The following is a 24,356-nucleotide window of genomic DNA, read 5'->3' as shown; positions in this document are numbered from 1 at the left end:
TTCAGTATCAAAACATTTACTCTGAGATCAACACTTAATGGTCTACTATAGAACTACAGTCTAATATAATACAGTTACTATACAGCTGCAAAAATCAGATTTAAAAAGTAGGAATCTGATAAATTAAAAAGCTCTTCACTGCATGTATGTTCAGGCTACATGCAGGTTATAAGCACCTGTCTAGTTCCTGAAACAAATCCTACTGCTGTTCATATTATGAAGAAAATGGGATTTTAGGAGGAAAAAAACACGAAGGCCCAAGCAGCTAAGAGACCAAAACCTGACACATATCTGTCTCTGAGAGGACAGAATTTTATTAAAGTTTGCAATGCCTTGCTTAAAATCATTAAATAACTCCTTAATAAAGGGTAAAGGTAACTTAACAAGTATTACACTTCTGAACCAGTTACATCCCAATTAACAGCTTATTTTCCTCAAACTCCCCCTTTGCTGAGAACACAAAACACCATTTGTGAAGCAAAGTGATGATGCTGCATCTTCACCTATCTAGTTACTATAGAAACAACAGAAACAGTAAGAGTTAGAAACCTCACACTTAAGATCAGATATAAAAATGAAGAGACAAATCCCTGATGAGAAATACACTTGAGGCTGCACTGTCTAAAGAACATTTGCAAAAAGAGCAAGGTAAATAGCAACAAACAACTGGAGCAAAAACTTGAAGTATCTGCAAAAAGAGATGTAGTTGATAATGGTTTCTTTACAAGTAACATGCATGGATAACAGTATTTACTTTCCTGTATCAGCAGAAAGTGGGAATAAAGCAATTAACAGATCTTGGTGGGAGAGAAATGAAAATGTTGGGCTAAGAAGTATGTTTTCATAAATAACTGTCATGAATGGGACTCATAAGGACATCCATGTTATCTTAATCAATACGCTGCCTATATAAATATTTAGGCAGTATCTTTGAAGAAATGCTGAAGGAAAAGAAACCATTTATGGTCTTGAAAGAGCATAATGGATCAAAACAGGAAAAAGAGCCTAACAATAGATGGCAATACTTTAGTTTTAATGGTTATTGTTGTTATCTCCTTAAGTACAGTGGTGACACAATTCTTCAGAGATTTGGTGCAGAATTACAGTCCTGTGAGAAAACGTCCATAGGGACATGCCACTTTCCATACACCATTCTTTATTGTTTATATCCAAACAAATGTGTTTCCCTTTTGGAATGTATTACTGGACAAAGAATAAACTGGAATTAGGAGGCTTCTATTGTAAAAGAGATTGAAAGTCTTCCAGATAAAAGCTCCCACCACAATTAAAGAAACTGACTTGTGATGAGGTCTTTTCAAGTCTCAATTATTTCAAAAAAGCAATTGTAAACAGCACAGTGTTGGTACATGAACATACGTCTCATCTCACAAGTCAAAACAAGAGCAGTGGTGATTTTACCTTAGCTTTTAGCACACTGCTCCACAAATGACAAAGTGAGATGACAGTGTTCTACTCCGGACACTACTCAAAAGACCACCGAGCCCTCAGGTTCAGCACTAGGAAGTAGCTGCAGATTGTTCACATAAATTTGCAAACAAAGTTTTTGTTCTTCTCACCTGCAAGGAAATGTAGAATCTTCCCTGCCTTACGTCAACACTGTTCAAACTGGTTTTGTAAAAAAACAGGTTTTAATAAAATTGTCTTGAGATCAGTATGGTGGCACACTGGCACCAATGTTTTTGGATAACAGCTGATCTAATTTATGGAGGGTTTAAAAAATAAATGGTTCTTAAAAGATTTTATTATGAACTGCAAACCTCCAAATCATCATAATTTGCATTTTAATTACCTTACATATATTGAAATACATACAGAAAAATTGTTATCCATACATATGGCAAACTCATATTAAGAGTCACTGCTCTGATCTCACAATCACTTCCAACTTGTTTTGTCAGCTGTTATCCTTAATTTTCAAAAAATTCCACTCTATCCCATTATATTTTTTGCATACCCTTGTAATCCATACAGTTTACTTCCACTGTTTCTCTACACTGTTGATATGACTGACCTTGCAAAGCAGTGTCATTAACAAAGCCCATCAAGATACTTATCATTCCATTCAAATCAGTAATGTTTCTACAGATACTATCAAATTGAGAAAGGCCAAATATAAAGCTGAATGAACTAAAAAGGCAGCAAAATCACAAGGAATGCAAAATGCTTTGAAGTGGTATATTATTCAACTGAACTCAAAACTTGTTTATATCTAAAAAGGAGGGGAAAAAAAATCAGAAACAAACACATTAAGTAAATATATGACAACACAGAAAGCAAAGAGTACCAAAGAAGTTCTTTATAGGTAAATTAAAAACAAAATATCAGTCCAAAAGTTACTATGCAATAAAAAAATGAAAATACAAACAAATGTGTACACATAAAATTTTAAAGCTAAGTGTCACCAGACTGTTATGTTAAAAAAGTGTCAAAAATGTACTTGATTATCATTAGAGGAACATTAGTGGCAACAAAAACAATTGAAAATGTACTCATAGCATGGAGGAAATGAATGCATTTAAATACAGTTATTAATATGATAATAATATATATGGTAACATTTGGTTTTAGCTCCATTCTTCTTTCTTATAATTTCAAAGTGAAGCACATACAGAACTGACAGAGACATGGAAGCATGTGCCACTATTTGAGAGGGGAAAAAAAATCTTTTGCACAGTTCTGAGCTAGAAACTGGATATTCAATCATAAAACATGCTGCCAGATTACTTTACAGACTTACAAATTTCATAGCTGCTGAAATTATATAGTCAAATAGTCAATAATTTCAAATAACAAAAACTCTAATAGCTACTGGAGGTACAGAATTTACCTCAAGCTCTGAGACTGATGGTAAAAACCATCACTAGCTAGAAGTCAGAACAAACTGCATGTAAAATATCTGAAATATTTCTTTGGAATGCCTCAGACAAAGATTTTGGTTAAACACATTCCTTGCCTGTATCTGTTACATGTTGAGGGGGGAAACTGTTTTCATACAGAAGACATCTTTCATGTTTATGTATTTTTATAAAATTTTTCTCTGCACAAAAAGCAAAAGAATGCAGAAATACTAAAACTATGTCCGTAGTGAAACCACAGATCTGCACACATCTAAAAAAGGTCCCTGAAACAAATTTAAGGTTACCTAGCTTACAACAACAGCAAAGATGTGACTATGCAGGCTTCATTACAGACTGATTTTAAACAGTCCGTGAATCTGGATACCTACCTGCAGGATCAGACAAAATCATACAATGCTTTGGGATGGACAGGACATCTAGAGGTCATCTCATGCCAACCCTGCTCATAACAGGGCCAACTTCAAAGTTAGAGCAAACTTTGAAGCTGCATCAGCTTGCTGAGTGTCATAACTAAGGGAGCTGTAATTCTTCACAGCAGCTCCTCAGCCTTCCTGGTGGGCATTTCCTGGCACTGGCTGATGAAAAATAAGTTTCCCATCACCTAATAAAATGTCTCTTGTTGAATCATATCTTCCCCCATCTCCTTCCTCTGCACATCTCATCTTCTCTACAGCCCCCCGCAGGCAGTTGAAGTCCACTCTGGAAACACTGCTTGCTGTTGAGTGCAGTGGCAGTACAGTTTATGCACACAAAGGTATCTCCGTCACCCTGTTGTGTCTGTATTGCACGTTTGGCTGAACAGGTACATAGCTCTATGCTTAACACTGGAAACACATATGTGAGATGACAGCATCAGCCTAGAAGTCTAGAGTCTAGAACAAACATATTTCACCATGGGAAAGACCCTTCCTCCTTCCCCTGCCTTCATATTAACTAAATTACATATAACCACACACAGAACTGCCCAGTACATTCTATTCAAAGTGCTTTGACTTCAGTTATTCTCGTATATAACCACCCTTACAATAATGAAATTATTTCATTTTTCACGGGTTAGATGTTCTCTTGAGAGATAATTAAGTATATACCTCAACTGACAAATTCTTTAAATTCACTCCCCTCAATCCTATCCAGGCACAACCTCAGAAGTGGCCAAAATATTCATGTTCCTTGTAAGAATACTCTGCTCCAAAAACAATTTGAAACAATGGTTTCTAAAGCAGTTGCTAGAAAACAGATTTAATTTACAAACTCAAGGTGTTTGATTGTTGTTGAAACAGGAAAAGACTATTCACCAAACTCTATTCCTTGGTTAACCAACGGGTAATATACTTGTAGTAATGTCGCTGGAAAATTGACTGCAAACACAAGGGGAATATGAAATAAAAATAATCACAAGAGGAGAATGTAATTCTGGGTTACATAAAAGTTCAGAAATGAAACAATCCTTTCACACGACATTTCTTTCACCCTTCTTAAGGCTGACAGAGCATTAAATTACTACAAGACAAAAATGAAAAATCCAGACAACTTTGGATCCTGGGCATTGCTTCTATTATAACAATCTTCACAATGTCCTAGTGTACCCAAATCAATGAGAATGCAGTTCAAGTGAAAAAGCAAAGAATGAAAACCCCTCAATTAGGAGAAAGCCAAAACACTGACACAAATTAAATTTTGTGTTGCTATGCAACATTATCCAAAGCATTCGGTTGGTACTAGTGCTGCAATAGCATACTTGAACTTTAAATGTTACGTGTAGCCTTGAGAAGGACAAAGAACGGGAAAAGCAGAAACAAAGAGAAAAATATGATCATAAATTATCAATGAAAAATAAAATGTCATAAAGCAAATGTTTAATACAGTAAATTCACATTACCCCTGGGATTTTTAACACATTACAGTATACTCTCCAGCAAAATACCCATGAAGCTACTCAGCAATTACCTAGGGCCTTGTCTTTAGACTCTGCCTGAGCTCTTTGGGAGCATCAAATATACACAGGACAGAACAGATTGCTCAACCTCTGCTACCCCATTTCTAAGCAGTGCAGATGTGCAGGCCCATCGTATATGGAAACAGAACAAAGACTCACCTCAGAAATAATTTGGAAGAATGTTCTGCTTTGTAATATATTACAAAGAGGAAATGGATAAATAAATTTAATTCCATAAAAGTACAATCAAACCCTGTTGGGGCTTCAAGAGATACCCTGAATGCCCCAAGATACTGCAGTCAAGCCAAGTCTATGCATCTCTCCCGTTGAGTCCTTATTAGATATTCATCATACATGGTCTTTACTCAGAATAACTACTGCAAGACAAGTAAACTGAGAAGATATTTCCACGTGTGAAACATTACAAACACTATCACTTTCTTCACCTTTTTAAAGGAAAGAGCAGAAAGACAGTAAGTCTGAAAGAACACTAACATAAGAAAGCCTACGACCATACTAACCTTCGGACTAGAATGTGAAAGGAGGGGGAAACAAGATGACACAGTTCTCACCTGATCCAGTTGTTGGAACTCTATATTACTTTCTGTTACAGCAGCATGAAAATTAGATACTGCAATTGCTATATCTGGTAATTCTTTCAGTTGCAGCACTAAATTCCACCACCGCCAAATCCTGGTATTTGGTTTACACAATATACTGACTACTCCTCTTGGCTTAGTATGGTTATTAAGACAGGAGGATGAAGCCTCTATCCAATCAAAGGACAAATGACTGAAAGTGAGACTGCTGACACTGTCATAAACCATTTTGTTAATTGCCTTTCACTAAGTATCTTTGGCAGTAAAACTCCAATACCTCCATTCCCCTGAGAGTCTGGTAGAGTCAAAGAATTAACAAAACTTTCCTGACTGCAATAAATAACATAATACCAAATGAACAGATATAAATGTAACTCATTTTCATTACACACCAGCTTCTGCTTGGATAGCTTAAATGGACTGAATTAGCTTGAAATATTGGAAGTCCTTTAATGTAAATTTCAGAGGAGGAAAAGAATAAGGTATCATGGTTACCTAGAGAGACTAGTTCCATGTTGAGTGGCTCTTACAAGTCCCTTTTTGTCTGCAAATGGACATGGGAATATAGCTGAAGGGACTCAGAGCTACAAAACAGTTTTTCTTTTATTATTTTAGAGTATAAACTTTTGGCAAGACTTAGAAAAGCAATAAATACATTAAGTTTTACAGGATTTTAGCAATTAAAGGTTTATGTCTAACAATATTTCCTAAAGTTTAACTACCTCATGTCAGTTTACTACATACATTACTTTGTAGCATCAAGCTACATTTTTTATCCACTTTTCATATGTGCTGGTTTTCTATGCTTACAATCTCAAGGAAAAAAAGGTGAGATCTTATCTCTTCTCCCCTCCTCCTCTAATGTGGAGTCTGAAGACTAAAAAATCTGACCCTACATGATGAATTTAAATGCCTGCTACACTATAGCGTCAACTTTTCCTTTGTGTGGAAATAACCTAGAATGGTGATTTACAATGTAACCCAAATCTTTCTATAGTCTTTCTCAGAGTATCTCCTTGAAGCAAGCACTCAGCTTCCAGTATCTGTAAGGCTAAGTTAAAGTTCCCTTTTTCATCATGATTTGTCCAGCAGATCAGTTTTCAGACTTCAGGAAGAAATTTTATAACCCTAATATAAGCCTTGACAGCTACAGCAACACTAATGGGAATTTAACAGTCCACTGGACTGTAAGGTCTTAAACTCACCATCCAGTTACCATGTTCCAAACAACTTATTAATGTATCAGTTGGGGCAGCAAAATCTCACGTGGCTTGCCGTGCTATAAAGCAACTATGAACTGCAAAGCAAACAGATTGACAAAGTACCACCGCTCAGCTGACATGTTCATTACAAACAAAGATAAGCAAAACATACCCTTTAAAATCCATCCTAATAGAAACTCTTTCCCTAATTCACCACGACTGTGGTCGCCTCAGGCACTGGATTACATCTCTCTCCATCTCTCAGTGAGCTCATGCTGAAGCTACTCCCTCACTTCTCAGTTTTCTGACTTCTGGGGGATCCTGAGGCCCACTCAGGCACTAATTTTTAGGGAGCTGAGCACCAATGGCCAGGTTCTCTAGCAACAGTTGTATTTCAGACCTAGTCTTACAACACTGAAGAAAACGGATTCTCCTAGTTTCCCCCTGAAGGTTGGCTGAGGGTGTCTCCATCTGAACAAGCAACTGTGTTGTGCCTAGGGCATCCACAATTGTGGCTACAATTTCATTTCAGTTATTTACAAGTGCAACTGTTTCACAACATTAACCAGAACTTATAGGAGAGCAGAACACCCACACCATCTCAAGAGCTGTCTAGCATCACACAACCTGCAGTACCACAACTGCGCCCTGCAGAACAGGCCTCCTGGGTATCTGGTATGCTCTGCCCCTGCACCAAAAGTTTGCTCTTGTGCTCAAGGTGCTCTGTCATGGCTGGGCTGCAATGATTACTTTAGATCAAAAGGCACTAATGAGATTTTATAGGGGGTGAACCTTTCAACAAGAGACACAGCAAAACGTTTCTGGATACACTGTTATACCAGTCTTCAGTATTAGACTTCAATATTATGATGTTAGCACAAGACAACCAAAGTATGATGATCCTCTTCAGTCTTTTTTAGGCTATTTTCATGTAGAAGAAAAAGTTAGGCCAAGGTAACTAAATGTTTACAGATAGACTTACAAGATTTCTACTTGTTTTCTGAAGCCTGAGATTTATACATTGCCTGCCAGCTTCAGATACTCCTACACACAAATGAGACTGAGATAGTCAGCAGCACATTTGCATGTTTTTACATTATGATTTTATAATGTTTCTCGATACAAAGTATTTTTAATGTATTCACCCTCTATAAAATTTAGAAGAATGAAGCATTCCCTTTCTGCTTATTTTGTAAGTAAATACTATGAAAATGAGCCTGAATCTTCACCTGTCATTCAAATTTTTATGGTATTCCTTCTGTAGTATAAGCTCCAATCTTCACTGCAGCAAAAGCTCAGGCTGACAATAAAGGTCTATATGGTCTAGATTTGACTGAAGAATTGAAGACATAATGCTTAAATCAACAATAATTCAGAATTATCAGCATGTGAAAACAATTTGAAACCTTCTCATTAAGACAATTCTTCAGGTAAAGTAAAGGTTACTGTGCTTAAGCAGCAGCAATTTAAAATAATTTTCTAACAGATGAGGCAGGAGCAAGCATAAACAATCGCAATCCATAATGTGCTTTGGTTAACAACCACATACAACTGAAAGATACAGGTCTAGAATACAGCTATTCCAAACATGAGTGAACACCGCCTACAAAACAACCCAATTCAAGCATTTTATTGTTCATTTATGCAATCCTTCTTTTACACAAAGAACACAATGGGTAGAGTACTGAATAAACAGCTCCTGATTTGGAAAGCTCCAGTCTGAGAGATGCCAGTGCAGCAACAGGACACAGGAGTGAACACAGAGCAGTGCACATTGTGTAGGGAAGAAACAGCAACTGCAAAGATGAGGCTCAGGGGTTTGGTGTCAAGGATGGAGAGAACCTGGAGAACAGTAAGCAGAGAGATTCTTTCGGGCAGAGATCAACCCATTAAAATAAATAAAAATTAAAAAAAAAAAGAAAGAAAAAAGAGGTGCAGGAGGAAGGGACAGAGCAAGGAAAATGTCTGCAGCCATGGGTATAGTTTATAGAGGCTGGGAAAGGTATATGAGCAATAGGGGAAGAATTGGCTTTGAGTACAGAGATCAAAAACCTGAACTTGGTTCAAGAAAAGAGAAGTTATTTAAAGTTAAGATTTAATATGCCAATTAAGAAGTTATGGAGACCACAAATTATCTTTTAAGAGTCTGAAGCATTTATCCAAGTTACTTAGCTGCTGCATGTATATAGTATAGTTCAAGACAGTTAAGTTTTCTTGTCTTGGAAAAGAGGAATATTTTCACTTCTCAGATACCACAGTATTTACACAGCTGGATTTTATTTTTTTTAGTGAACATAGAACAGTTTCACTTTGTAGAATGGCATTTGTTATTTATGTTTTAGTGTCAACCATACAGCCTAAGACATATTGGAAGCAAAGGCTGCAAGTGTTGTTAGGGACCATGCCATCTTGGGCATGAGAAGTATTTTCCCTGCCCGTTAACTGCTTCTACTCTTTCCAGGTTTTCACTCAGAAAAACATCATTGCTTTATCCAGAAAGGTCTTTCTTTCTGCAGAACACTTTGCAGCCATTCATTTCAAACCAGCACCTCCAAAATTTCAAAATAAAGATTCTGCAGACACTGTGATAAAAAAAGTATAATGGGCACAACTAAGAAAGATTCTTAACTTGACAACACTGTCACTTTAGAGCTGAAAACATTGCTCCCTCTGTTCTATGTATGAAGGCAACCAGGCCAGAGTAATTTCACAAGAAACAAGTAATTTCTTCAGAAATGTAGAAGAATTTTCTTTTTTCAGTAAGTACATTTAACACATTTATTTTACAATACTTAGTGTAATGTACTGCTACATTTCAGATTCTAGATGTTTGGTTTTGCAGTATATTGCTAGTATCTTCATTTTTATTTTACTAATTTATAAAAATGCATCAAAAGACAATTATGTTAACAGATGCTTTCATGAACAAATACATTAGGTATTATTATTACTTGTCCTCATTAATTAACTGCAAACAAAAAAGCAGTTCTTGGCAGAATATAAACAGGTGGTACTTAAATATTATAGGTAGCCATTCAAGACAAGGTGTGGGAGTCTGGTCATTAACTGCTTTTGAAGATTAGGCTCTTTCCAAGTGACATATGCAACACAAAACCAAAAAAGTCATTAAGTCATCTTAGAAAAATTTAACCTAACACATTATCATTTATTTATTAACTTGTTCATGTCTCAAGTTAATTGCAACACTTTTTCAGTAGTTCTATAGTAAGTATCAAGACTCCTCTTACACACTGAATTGAAGTTGCTGTAATGTACCTAATACCATGTGGAAGAGTTATTGACTTGGAGTGCCTACAGTTTTCAGCACCAACTATTCAAAGCTTTTTTCAATCAACTGCCAATTGAGGATGATTCTGGAATGAAGTCTGTGTTTGAAGATTTTCAGACACATTACTAACTTGCCTTGCAAAATAACTGCAAGTTAATTAATCATGATATGGGATCACCTATGTAGTCAGTAATACATATGCTTCCAATAATATAAATAACACAAACATTTCTGGCAAATTTAAATGGTTGTTGTTGTTGTTTGTTGCTTTTATAATTTTGAAGAGTAAGGACAAAAAGTTACCTACTGTTAAAAAGAAAAAAAAGCCTGTCAAAGCCAAAATGGATAAAAACCTTTTTTATTTTGTAAAGGATAATCTCCAAATGCTGTACAAGAATTAGATATAGACTAAGGCATGTCAGAACTACAGACATGCCTTAGACTGTAGCAGCTTAAAAATACATGAACATGATCACACTATTCATTCTTAAAGCTACTAATGGAATTCATAAACTAGAAGGCATATAATCTGGTTTGGGAGGCAAAAGCCTTAGAAAAGCTGGTCTCAACATCTTTTCTGAGGCACAGGCACCACAGTAGGGGCCGTTGCCAACTTCAGCATCTAGAGATCCTTCAGTTTCAATGAGTCTATGAAGTTTTTAAATGAAATGGGTACTTTTAACGAGAGCCTAAAATAAAGGAGGGTCACTTCACCTGGAATGCATGAGCTTTCGCCCCTGTGTTGGTCAAGGTATGAAACATTGTACCTGTACCAGCCACTGCAGAGCTTGAAGTTGCAAAGACCAAAAGGAGGAGCAGTAATTAAGGTTGCGAAGATGAAGAAAGAGGAGTATTTCAGGAAAGTCAAAGCTGAGTCAAGGTTATATGAGTAATGTTAGAGGTGGGAAAAGGCAGATCAACAGATACAGGAACGTGGGCAGAGGAGCAGGAAGCTGGAAGCAAATGAAAGATTTGTGTCAAGAAAGAAAACACAGAAGAAGAGTTGTGAAGAAGGCTCTACGTGCCGAAAACAAAATCTGAAATAGTTCAGAACTAATTATAATATTTTTCCATTCAACAATTATGCCCTTTTAAAAAACTAAAACCAACCTGCATAGACATGCAGTGGCTGTGAGATACCGCCAAACTCATGAGAAACGTTCTGTGATTCACGCCAAAAACATAAGCATGTTAAAGTGCGGCAGGTCAAGCTGTCCTAATTTTGTTTTTTTTTTCGTTTTGATTTGTTTTGGTTTTTTTACATTAAACAACTCCAAACACACAGTACACTTTTGAAAGAAAGACATTATTGTCCTTCCTACAGAAAATTGGCCCCAGTTTACTAGGAAAAACATCTATGATTTTAGTGCTCAAGTTTTAAAATTTACCTCAGTGTTGATGCTGCCAATGAGTCCTTGGACATTCCAACAAAACATCAAGTGCTTAAAATGCAAATAAAACTCCCTGTGGGAATTTTTAGTATCTTTGTTTCAAACTGCATATATAGGCTAGGCACTCAACTCCTGTTCCTCTAAGCCAGATTATGACTTCTGAAAAGCCTTCTGTGCAACAAAATGCCTTTGAGAAAACCCCTAGCTTTCAGAAACCACCACCAGAGCACTTTCCACACCCTGTTACACTTTCCAATGTTTTGTATATGCTACGCCCATCAGCTGAAATTCTTCTCTATAGTTTGCAATATCCACTCTGAAAATAGTCAGATTACAAATTTAGGACCAGGATGAAAGTCTAGGGAAGCTTTATTAGAGGCAATAATAGCTTTAACAGATTTAATAGCTGTAATGACCCTACTGTTAGAAATCCAGAAGCTATGAACTCATTTGACAACTTTAAATCTGATTTAATAAGATGAAAAGGGATACTAACACACACCACCCCCGAATTCTGAACACAGTTTTTTGTAAGACTGAAGTGGGGCTTGAACACTAAAGACTAAACTAGACTTGCACTGTAGGAGGACTGTACCCAAAAGCTTGAATTGTTCTACAGGCTCAACATATGGGTACCAGTTAGAAAAAAAAAAATCACAAAAGACAAATATACAGTCATTATTATATTGACATTTTGGTTACCAGCATTTTCATTAAATCATCCTCAGAAACAATGTAAGGCACTTAGAAATTAAGGCAGTAACTGTCCAGTTTTAATGATAGTATATTTGGTAATTTTATCTTACTCTCATTAAGGAGAGAGATATCAAAGGACTACGCATTTTCTGCAGGATAAAAACATGCAGGTGAGCAGTTACTACAGAGCAACTAATGCAGAGTAAATCCACACCCTAGACTGCCTTGCTGTAACTTGTTCATGTAGCCATACCCTCCACTTTAGTTTAAGTTTTTCTACCAAATTAAATTAAAACTACCTAAATACTGAAGAAGGGTTCCAAGTTGTGTGCACCAAGAAAAGCAGCTGTACAGTTTCAGACGTTACTGCCTCTAGCAGTCCACATTGTCTCTCTGCTGGAGGTAATCACCCAGACAGCAGACTGTTGCAGTGAACATACTCCTCTGCTGCAGCCCTCCAGTCCACTGCAGCACCTCAGCAAGAATTCCTTTGTCAAGGGCAAAAGTTAGCACTGGGACCATGGGCTGGGACAGCTGCAGTGGAGGAGCACACGTGCATCACTGACTGTGTGGTACCCAGCACCACCTCCAGTGCAGTAGAGAGCTGGACAGTCTGAGACAGCACCACTTCACACGGGCACAGCTGAATTGAGCACAACTCAGTTTTCAGGCAACTCAGAATAGCTACAAAGAAGTTGAACATAATTTAGTTAATCTATTTCAACAGTTAATGCAGACTTTGCTGAGTGTTCCCATATATACCATCCCGAAGACAAAGATTAGCACCAAGAATTTTTCCAGTGAAGCAAAAAGTCGTAAGTGAGCAGAACTGTGGGATCAGCACTACAGTAAACTACAGATCATAAAGGGATATATAACCCTATAGATAGGAATACAATAAGTATCTAAACTTCAATACTGCAGGAGGCAAAACAGCTTGAAAATAAGATAAAATAGGAAACAGCTCAATTTGTTTAACATTTTTTTCAAACTTAACACTCCACTTGTAATATACACTCAGGTATTTTTACATCACACAGAAAAGATGACTTTTTAGGTCCCCTAAAATGTTCACTGCTACTGCAAGCCCTTTGAATCCCTCTACAGAAGCTTGCACCAAAGAACAGCAGCTCCCTACCAAAGTAAGGAGACGTGCATAAAGAAATACGCTTCCAAGTAAATCCTACATCCTAGCAGACAGCGGCAGTCAACCAGCCACAGCACATGCATTTGCTGACAGTAAAATTAGTAAAGAGCTACTGCAAAATAATTAAACTATCAAGACAGACAGAATTTCAAGCACACACAGTACCCAGTACCTAGATGGGCCTGCAATTCTTTTGGATTTAATTATCAAGAATCCAAATTAATATTTACTTGACAAGCAATCTGTTTTAGGGCTGAGACTGGAATTCAAATCCTGAATTTCAAGAAGCAAAATCAAAGTTAACACCCCATTCAAGAAACTTGATTTCAGATGAGCTGGCAAAGACCTAATCATACAGTTCAACAGCCACAAAAATTACTTTGATAGCATTAGATGTCAGTATCAGCTCACTAAAATGTAACCTACCGGTGTTAGCACTTAATTCACAATTCTAACAATAATCATCTACAACTGTTAGATCAAAAGTAAATATATGAAAGGCAAATCAAAGTAAAAATGTACAAGCATGTTCCATGGATTAAAGAAAAATGTAGAACAGAAGACATTTGTGAAAAACCCACTCTTTGGCAGCAATTACAGTGTGAAACAAAATGGCTTGAGTAGCTGAAAATCCCCCATTCCAAGGGGAATTTCAGGAATGAAAAATATTGTCTGCAGAACTACCTGGGCTCAACATTTAAGCTAGCAGAATAAGCAAGCAGAAACTTTTAATACCATCTTACTTCATTTTTATTACTATTTTAAGGGGGAAGGGAGGGAGGAAGGGAGTGGTGTTTGGGTTTTTGGTGGGTTTGGTCTGTGTGTCCCCCGTCCCCTCCCTCCTTCTTCAACATAAAAAACATAGAAGTGATACAAACCCAAACAAAATTTATATTCAAGTTTATTATAGCAGAAGGAACCAAAGCATCACAGAGGAGGACTAGCCAGAAGGTGGAAAGAAGGGGTTGCTTGAGAATGCAAATCCATAATCCCAATACAAAAACTGGTTTTCAGATGGCATCAGCCTACTTAAATAGAATAAAAGAATTTCCACATTCTGGGCAAGTGCTTCTACACGCCACTGAAAGGAAAACAGAAGGTAATAGCAAGTTGTGCTCTAACATCACTGAGGTGCTGAACAGTGGAATGGACGTCTGTCAAAATGACTGTCATGTATTCACATGAACTTTAGCTTCCAGAGGGCAGAAGAACAACAGAGATGAAAAAGAACAGCTCGAGAAATTCTGTTAGTACAGGGGTTTGGTATACAGAGAACTGCAAGCATTTAAGACTGACACTGTGGACAGAGCCTTGAGTGACATGGTTTAGTGTGTGGTGTCCCTGCCCACAGCAGGGGGATTAGAACCAGATGATCTTAAGGTCCTCTCCAACCCTAACTATTCTATGACTATGACTACTTGCACTATGACAAGCCTTTCTTGTCTGGAAATGTTCACAGCTTCACTGTTAACAGGTGAAAGAAAATTATAAATACTTTTACCAGCTGTCTAGGTGTGCTGTTCCTGTATTTATTAAAATGCCTTGAAAATTTATTTCCAAGCTGTTTTACATAAAACTCAGGAAAATACAACTAAAAGACTACCATAACCATCAATAAAGAGAAATTTGAAGACCTAATGCCCAGTTCCCGAGAGGACCACTTCACAGACTGCATGAAGGATTTCTTTCATTTTCTTTAACTGACATAACTGTGGTATTTGGTATCACAGCTACAGTAAGGCCGGTAGTTTTTGAAACATTAGCCAGAAAGCAGAAAGAATGAAGGTCAGAGAAGACAAAGAGACCCTGAGATAAGCCATCGGTGAAATAACAGCTGATGAGTCATTTTCTGCAGCAGAGCCAGTTCCTTTGACAAGGTTCCCACATATCAGAACTGAAGAGTAAACTAACATCCTTTGCTAGTCATTGCAGCTTCCTCGATCACTGATCGAAGATGCTTAATTTAAATGCAAGACAATCTGCAGCATTATTGCAACATCTTAGTAGAGCAGTAATAACTACAGTATGCTTGCAAATGAAGAGAAATGCACAACAGAAAGTACAAAATGGCAAGGAACACGAGGAACAAATGCAGTGTTTTCATTTTTCTTGATCATATGTTGCTACATTAGCTGTCTTCATTGATTTTAACATGCTACTTTTAAGCTTCATTAATTTCTATTACTGTAATATGAACATGTCAACAGCGTGATGCCAACCCTTGTTGGCTTATTCAGAAGGGGCAATGAGTCCAAACAGAAATAATCTGACAGACATGGCCAATCTGACAGCCAATCCCATCATCCCAAGAGTACCTTCCCCAACAGAAGTGACAATTCTTTTACAAAAGAAAAACTTTTAAAAGCTTCTTCTGAACCTTGCATTTTTTCAATTAAAGTGCAAAGTCCAGTTTGCTTACTCCAAATGGTCAGTTGCACCAATAAGCCAAATACCTCATGTATTTCCTAGAAATCTTCATACAGCAGATGGTATCTGAATTGGGGCTATTAGAAAAGACAACATTTTCCTTCTGTTTTCTTCTGTACTGGGGAAAAAAAAAAACCAAACAAAAACCCCTCAATAAACTCTAGTATTACTTCAATACTTTTGCTTCCATCTCGCCCTTTTTCCACCTCAGGAAGAGAGATATGAACCTCACAGGAGCCATATGTCATCTGTTGACTTTAGCAGCAAAACACAGCCAAAAGAACATTAAATCAGTACCTTTGTTACTTCTGACTCATCTGAATTTATATACAGTCAGGGTTTTATGGGCATAAGCTTGTTCATAAGCTTGTTTCAAATCCTGAGGTAAAACATTTTTTCTTCAACTGTAATTATTTTTATTAGTAAAATTAATCTACAAACATCTTCTTAATACTCTTGCCACAAACCAAAAGGTATGAATTAGTCAGTCTTGGAAAAATTGCTGTTTCCATATACTCAGAAGAGGTAATAATCTGAATATGTCTTCATACACCTTTCTAAGTCACATGAATATTAGTTTTTATAACTGAAGGAGAAAAGCGAAGTTCTGAGTAATGAGAAATGCACGATTTTTGAGTTAGGTGCCCCTCAATATATGCTTAATGTTTAAGCAGAAAAAGAAAATAGGGTATGCTGACAAAACTCAGTTTGCTATTCATTATGTAACATTTCTGGTTCATTTATCTATCTAGAAGCATGTGTCCATATAGAAAGCATCTACATGCTGTTGTTTCCTCTGCAGTAAATAAAAGAGTGTACCTTCTATCTAACAGTCTCCAGACAACCCTGTGAAAGAACAACTATTGCATTGGCCACTACACACCACTCCAGAAGAGATCTGGAGCTGGAGAACCAGGGAAAAGAGCTGGCTGGAGCCTGTACCAGTCACTATAAGGGAGCCTCTAACCAGATACAAAAGAGGAAAAATGTGTTACCCTTCCAGCTGATAAATTCATCACAGAGCCTAATCTCTCAAAATATGTAGGTTTAGCTTGCATTTCTTTCCTTTTGGTAAATCTGAAAACTGAGTATGATCATTCATAAGAGTCTTTGACACTGTGGAAAATCCCCTTCACCCAAAAGAGATCATGCAGATGAAATAACCAAGGATTAAGAGGCTCAAACCCATATACAGCTAGAGAAGAGTTGGGAGTGCATGTCCGCACACGTGTGTACCCTCCTCACGCACACAACACACACACACACGATGACACAGAATGGTGGGCACCATAATTAGAGTGTTTTTAAGAAGTGTGAAGAAACTGGCAGACAGGTTGACTTGTTATTTATTTATAGGAAGCATGTGAGCACCCAAATGAGTGCAACAGGGCCAAGCAGCTTTTCAAGCCAGTACAAAATTACTGGCACAAGGCAGGACCCAACAGTTCTGCATTCCTACACAGCAGCTGTTTGTCAAGGGAGGGATGCATGAACCTATGTCTAAATTTACCTTTGATACCAGCACATAAAAACCCTTTCTCAGAATTGCTGGTAAAACGGGAGTTTCCCACACTCATAATTTTTTATCTTTCAAACCCTTGGTTTGCTTGCTTAGCAAAATGCAGGTGGAACATTAAAAAAAAACCAACATTTTGGTTCTGCTGCTTTTTAGGTAATTTTTCTAATTATTTATTGGCCTGGATAATCTTCCTGCAAGAGCACAGAGAAGAAAAGGAGAGAGTAGTTAAATACTATAAACTAGTAATAATAAGCACAGAGAGACTTTTTCAATTTTCAAAGGCTTTGACATGAAAGCAGAAGTAAAAAGTATCCAATTAACAAAGTTTTAGGAAATTTTCTGGTGCCTTCATACAATATGCATATTATTTTAATTCTCGGTCTTTGTTAATGCTTCCAGCTCATTAGAAGAAGAGTATCAAGCAACAAAAACAAGTTAACTACATAAACCACAGATATTATACTGCTTTCACTCGGAAGATTTCATAGCACATAAAGCAGTAAACTATAAATTAGCCCCATAAATAGCTAACTGATTGGGAAACAGAGGCAAAAGCAGTTGAAGTGAGTTGCGCAATGTGGAAGCAAAGCCCCAGAGCAGAGTCCAGGTACAGGTCCATGGTAAGAGACTGCAGGTTTACATACTGGGTAGAGGAGGATTCTTACGAGAAAATGACTGGTTTTTTTTTAATTAACCCCTTAAATGGAAGTCAACCAGTCAACTAAAAATTTGAAAACTGCTGGAGCTTTACTGAATACAACTGTATTACTGACAATTTACTAAAATCTCGTTATTCTATACAAACATCATGATGGATCACTTAAAATATTCTGAATAAATTGAGAATAATTTCTTTTTTAAAATTACAAATTTTCAGTTAGAAGATAAAACACTAATTAGTTTAATCATTTCTGAACTAGCTGCACCTCTGAGGAAGACAGAAGTTGCTGATTCCCACATAAAGTCATGTCTGGCCCCTTCAGTTCGGCCTTTCCCTTTCCACTTTACTTCTGACAGAAAAAAAGCCACAGTCTCTAGACAACCCTGAGAGAGAACAACTATTACACTGGCCACTACACACCACTCCATAAGAGATACTGAGCTGGAGCACCAAGTTAAAAAACCTTGTTCTGGCCAACTGGAGCATGCACCGGTCACTGCAACAGCGTCTCTTGGCTCTGCTTATGTCTTACCCTTGGAACGATACAGGGTTTACTATTACTGCAGCTGCTAGATATTCAGGGGACCTGTTAAAAGCCTGAATCTAGGAGCTCATGTCTGATCATCCCAAAGGCTGTCTATAGAAATTTGCTACATAAGCAGATATGCAGAGTCAAAATTGTATCAAACCTCAGCTGCCTGCTATGTCTTCCACAAAAAATGCCCAGATTAGCACTCCACAAATTCTGCAGGTGGCAGAACTGTATGAACACGCCACAATCCACTCCAGAAAGAAACACAAACTGATTAGCTTAAGCACACAACGAAAATAGCTTCTGCTAATACACACAACAGTGAAGCAAACTACAGATCACACACATGATCTTCACCTGCAGATGAAGCAGGCACCAATAAATTTACAGGTACCAGGATGGTTAAGGAGAAGGATTACAAATCATATGTTTAACACTGCCAGCAGAATAGGATAGTGCCACTGAAAATTGAAATCTATCCTTCTCTTATGTCCCATCCTTGACCACTGGGCTTCCACACATACATCCCTCTTGCCCATATATCCATCTTATCTAAACATTTATGCAATTGTGTGCCAAACCAGACTGGGGAATGAACTTGCATACAGGTCAACCTCTTCTTCACAAACCTTGCCAATCCCCAGCTTAGAAGAGGAACATAGTGGAACAGGGAGAAGTAGAAGCAGCATGGCCTCCTCCTGCATCAACAGTAAGTTACGCATCCAAGCCTGCCCAGAGAACCATGTCATCTATAATCTGGCACCCTTATACTTTAGACACCTAAATCACTTTCTAAACAGAATGATAGAAATAAAATATTAAAGTGAAAAGGATATTTTTTAAAAAATATATATGCAATTTAAGACTCATGGACACCTTCTGTTCCACCAGGAAATGTGAACTGTGCCTTCTGCATGCAATCAAAATTTTGAGTTCAAACGTGTGTCAAAGATTGCATATTTTCACTTATATTACTGCTGTTCCATCTAAAAGACTTCTGCTGTAAGATAATCTGTTTTATTGGTGAAAAAAACACAGTCAGTTTTAACATTCTAAAGCTGTAGAGGGCCAATACAAGAGAAAGTTGAGAAATTCTTAGCCAATAAGTATTTAAAATTTAGGAACTTGGCTCATTTGACAAAGGTAGTTCATACGACTCTTGCAATGAGCAAGTTTCTAATTTCAGAATGCTGAAAGCAACCATTTAACACAATCCTAGGAGGAAGGGGGGTAAAACTGCATTTCTCTGGTGAGTTTGTTTTCCAACATTCCTTTTCCAACCAGTAGTTTTAATAACATTAAGCAGTATTCTAAAGAAATGCTCAAGGATATAAGTGGAGTCTTAAATGAATTCCTCAATGTGGTTTCTGTGCACTTAAAACATCTCATAGATAATACCTCCCTCCAGGAAAACACATCCTATTACGTATAGAAATTGCTTTTATCAAGTTCTAAGGGAAATGGTCTCTGCCTGCTTTTGTCCTTAAGCAACTAACATCAGCTACAGAAGGGTTATGAGCACAAGAAAAAGTGCCAGAATCCTTTCTGTTACTAACATGAGCACACACTGTGAACACTGTATGGAAGATTTCCATTTTTAGATGTCTCTGCAAAGTAAGGCCTCTGCTGAATGTTCCTGTAGAATCTAACATTTGGGGGAGGAGAAGATAAAGATATCGTAACACCCTGAAATACTATACTCCATGTGCTGCATCTTCTAGTTTGCTACTGACTCAGGGTAGAGCACAATTTTGGATCTTCAAGCAGACACTCTGTATACAGAACACTTTAAAAACCAAAAGCTTAGTACTAAAGGTTATTTCTCTAATGTCTATCTATATGAAGCTCCTGTTCATAATGAAACGTCCCAGCAGCTAGCAGAGCCAGCAAAGCCTCCCTCCTCCCACATGCAGCTTTCAGGAATACTTCTATGTTGAAAAGGCAAAATTATCATTGCCCAACAACATGCAATTCCACAACAAAACTGCACTCCAAATGGCTTGATAAGAGAACAAGTGTATGGATTTTTACAGACTTGCATCACCTCCAAGGTGTATAAACTGCCACAATGCTACTCAAAGAAACCAAAACTCTAATGCTCCTGTCCCATATTCTGTATTAGTTTGAATCTTGCCGTAAAGAAAGTTGCTGCTGAGTATTTTTTTAACTGACAGAAATTAACATGTTGGCCAAAAATTATATCTAATTAGTCCCTTAGGACCTTTTAGCTACCTTCAGGATAAGAAAGCCAGAAACAATGCTGGTATTACAAGAAGCTGCAAGATACACTACACTAAATTATTTTCAGATTTCTAGAAGCGTAAACAAGAGTGCATTTGGTGTTATAATTTGCCTCAGTTTGGACAGTCTCCAATGTTTGGACTTGTGTTGGGAAAGTTTAAGTTGACATAAGTCTCACATCAGAAGAGATTCAAGGTGAACATAAAAATTACAGTGATTTAGAACCACAACTGAATTTAATTTTCTAAAAACACTTTCATTTTATCTAAGAATTAAAAAAGGTGCATTTTAACAATGAAATAATCTGATGTAATGGCAGATGATCCTAGAATGACCTGTTGCACTTACTGCCACTACCTCCAGCCTCGCGCTTCTTCTGTGCCAACTCCTGCACATGTAAGCCATAAGCTCCTAGTGAGATCCCTCAGGGAGTTAATCCTGCAGAAATTAAGCTCTGCAGGAGAAAAGTGAGTACTTTCTGCAGGTTCAGCTCCCTGAATGAGCCCACCATGAGTCGCGCGTGTCATCTGCCAGGCCATCAGAATGGATGGCAATGCCTAGTGGAGTTGAAGAGGGGAACAAGACTGTCTCCTTGTGGTAGAAACTATCCATTAGCCCAGCCAAAGGACAGGCCATAGTATTGCAAGACTGCAAGTGCACACTGTTCATAAGTTTTATTACTCTGTTATGAATTTGCCGGCTACTGCTGACTTTAAAAATAACTTGAGTAACACTTTTAAGGTATCTAAAAATACAGATCCATTGAGAACAAGTGGTTTCTAAAAAACATTTAGTATTCTGAGAACCAGGGGTTTTTGAAAAGCACATTTGATATTCTAGCTTCTTAAAAAACTCTATGACAGCAACAAATTAAGATTTAAACGATGTTCTTCAAATAACTCCAAGCAAGTATTCTCACAAATACCTTACCTCCCATGTTTCTGTTTTTTCATTGCAAAATCTGTTAAATAGATTCTGAAGGTCATTTCCACAGCTCAGGAGGACTTGACTAATGTTATGATAAATATTCTTGGAGAATTGTTTGTGGGTTTTTTTAAGCAACGAAATAAGTGTACCATGACTTTCATGGATGTTGCCATCTTTGGTCTACATCCAAACACATGCTAAAAATAGTAAAAACAGAGTTATATTAAACCAGCAAAGTACAAGGTGTCTTGATGTAAAATTTAGTTTACATAAAATAGAAAACTATTTTTCCAGCAGATGTAAATTAAAACAGCTAAGAGAAAAACACCAGACAAACTGCACCCCACCTTAAGACACTGAACAGTTGGTATGTATGTATTATGTAAGAAACTGATCCCAGTGAAATCATGCCTGAGATACCACTCTTAGAAGCAAAAATCACAGGTCTGAGTGTATGAATGAAAATTAGGGGAATATAAAATTTTTGATTAACTGAGAATTTAAGTTGGTTACTAAATGATTACATTAACTTTTAATTTTGAGAGCAGACAGGACACATCCAGAATAATAGCAGACTTTTCTTACTGTGTTCAAGGTACAAAATAACTGTTTGAAATACCTGAATGCTTCAGGAATTCGCAACAATTTTTAAAAAGGCAAAGACTCTCAATATGCCTTTAAATCACCAAAGTACCAAAGCAGGTTTTTAAATGGTTTCTTTTCTCTCACTGAGGTATCCCAGAATTATCTTAAAGTTATCTGCATACAAAGAACACTTAAAGACTTCAAAAATTTCTGTTCTCCCGTTTCCATTATGCCAACATCATCAAGCACTCTCATTCCAGAGACAAGAAAAACAGCCATCTTTTTATAACAGCAGCTATCGCCTCCTGAAGTTCCAAGAAAAAAGATGGAGATACTAGGCATCAGTTTTGCTGCAACTCATCAACACCAGATAAGACTTATAAACTAGCAGCACTAGGCACACAGAACACCTGGTGCTGCAGGCTGGAAACAGCAACACCAGCAAGATAGTTCTCAAGGGTATTCATTATTATTATATTAAATACCATCTTGTATTTCCTATTGAGATACCAAGTTCATGTATGGCACCTGAGTGTATACATACTTAATAGTTCCATGAACACATATACTTCCCCTAAACATAGCTGAATATAAATTTTTCAGGTGTTCCTTCTCAAGTTGTATCTAATTACATCTCAGAACTCTGCTAAAGCAACAGCTGTCTCCTAAGGAAAGTAGTAATTGCAGCATGAGAATCAGGGTTGTACTTGCTTCCTGCTTTTTACAGTTACTATTCCAAAGGTGACCTCCCCCTCCTACCAAGTATACTAATATCTGGAATTTAACAGAAAAACTTATAATAAATACCTAGGAAAAAGGGAATAAATAAATACATGCATACATAAATAAATAAATAATGCATACCAAAGCCTGAAATCCCGCTGCTGGCCACTGTTATTAGGTAGATAGATAGATAGATAGATAGATAGATATTCGGTAGATAGACACAGAAGATGTCTGTGACTTCTATTTCAGGCTTGCCTTAGTTTTTTCGTATCTTTTAAGAAAGCGTTTGCTCTACATTCAAAAACTAATCCAAGCCCCCATTTGCTATTAAAGACCCAAGAAAAATTTATACCTCACCAAACTTTATTAGCGATTATAACTTTCTAGATTTACATCCCTATTTTGATGTACTAGGTCAACTATGGAAAAATAACCAAATAAAAGCAGTGGTGATACACACAGATTACACTACACTTCCTACCATAGTTACTACTGATGTTACAATAGCATAACTATCAGAACGGTTCTGACACACTAACAATCATGTTGTCTCGTGCCACAGATTCTAGTTACAATGCAAGTGGCAGAAAACACTACACCCACATTGGTAGTAGCCTTTTTGCAACCCTTGGTAGCACTTCATTGAAGTATGAGGAGTGGTGGGAAACTTTCAAGGGGAAAAGGATAACTAAGACAAGGCAACCAGCTGCCCTTGTAATCTGCAATCAATCTTCAGAGACACTTCAGGTCATGAGAAATTTCAAGAGGACAACCCTTTCATAGTTCTCTTCCCACGGTCAGAAAAAATAACACATGGAAAAGAAATACTCCATGAAAAAATGACTTTTTCACTAACTTTTATGGTAACTTGCATGTAAGCCAAACAATGTACAAGGGTATCAATCACTTTCCTACTTAAATGCCTTTTCAAAGTCGTGCACAAACTTATAGGCATGTTCAACCAACCCATATCAGCTGACTCATGTACTGTTTTCAGATATTGGTATCTGCAAACCTTTTACCGGATTTAGCATCATTGCCTGAGCTCAGATGACTCAGATTAAAACAATGTGAAAACATAGTTTGTTTTCATGATTAAAGTCTCCATTGGTCTTCCTGCGACAATAACAGGAAGAGCTGTACGGATCGATATGGAAGATTACTAATAGGGACTTTTCTTCTCCTATCCAATGATACGCACGTGAAACTTTCTTAACCAGGTAATACATGTGACGCTTACCAGATCTCTGTGAAGCACCCAGTTTGCATGGAGGTAATGGATTCCATCGAGGATCTGGTAGAGTAGGGATTTAACCATAGATCTTGGCAACTGCATGGGCTTTTTATTTGCTTTTGAGGCACGGTGAAACTTGATAATATGCTAGAAATAAAACAAGCAGAAACATGAAGCATGTTATATAAGTTTTTTGTTGCATTTTTTTTCACAAACTATTAACACTAAATAATGGAATGAAATTCAAAGATTGTTAAACTTTGCAATTGAAAGTAATAGTGATGTGCTCACAATTTTCTTAAAGTGTTTTTACTCTCTGAGTTGCTTTAAAAACACAGCTGCCAAGCTTTTGTTACTATCTAAAG

The 24,356-nt window shown here is 37.2% G+C and overlaps 1 protein-coding gene across 2 annotated transcripts in view; it reads right to left on the bottom strand.

The window, feature by feature from the left end:
• CDK19 (cyclin dependent kinase 19) overlaps nt 1-24,356 on the bottom strand; it is a 131,838-nt gene that overhangs the window by 38,342 nt on the left and 69,140 nt on the right. For both annotated transcript variants that reach the window (XM_062632511.1, XM_062632512.1), the window contains exon 4: nt 23,998-24,138. In XM_062632511.1, coding sequence (XP_062488495.1) covers nt 23,998-24,138 — 141 coding nt within the window. The remainder of the gene's footprint in view (nt 1-23,997; nt 24,139-24,356) is intronic.

Source organism: Pezoporus occidentalis, unplaced genomic scaffold (assembly GCF_034315485.1).
Source record: "Pezoporus occidentalis ecotype Australia unplaced genomic scaffold, CSIRO_AGI_Poc_V1 ctg39, whole genome shotgun sequence".
Classification (NCBI taxonomy): Eukaryota; Metazoa; Chordata; class Aves; order Psittaciformes; family Psittacidae; genus Pezoporus; species Pezoporus occidentalis.
The sequence above is the reverse complement of the archived record's forward strand: the minus strand, read 5'-3'. Positions and strand labels throughout refer to the sequence as shown.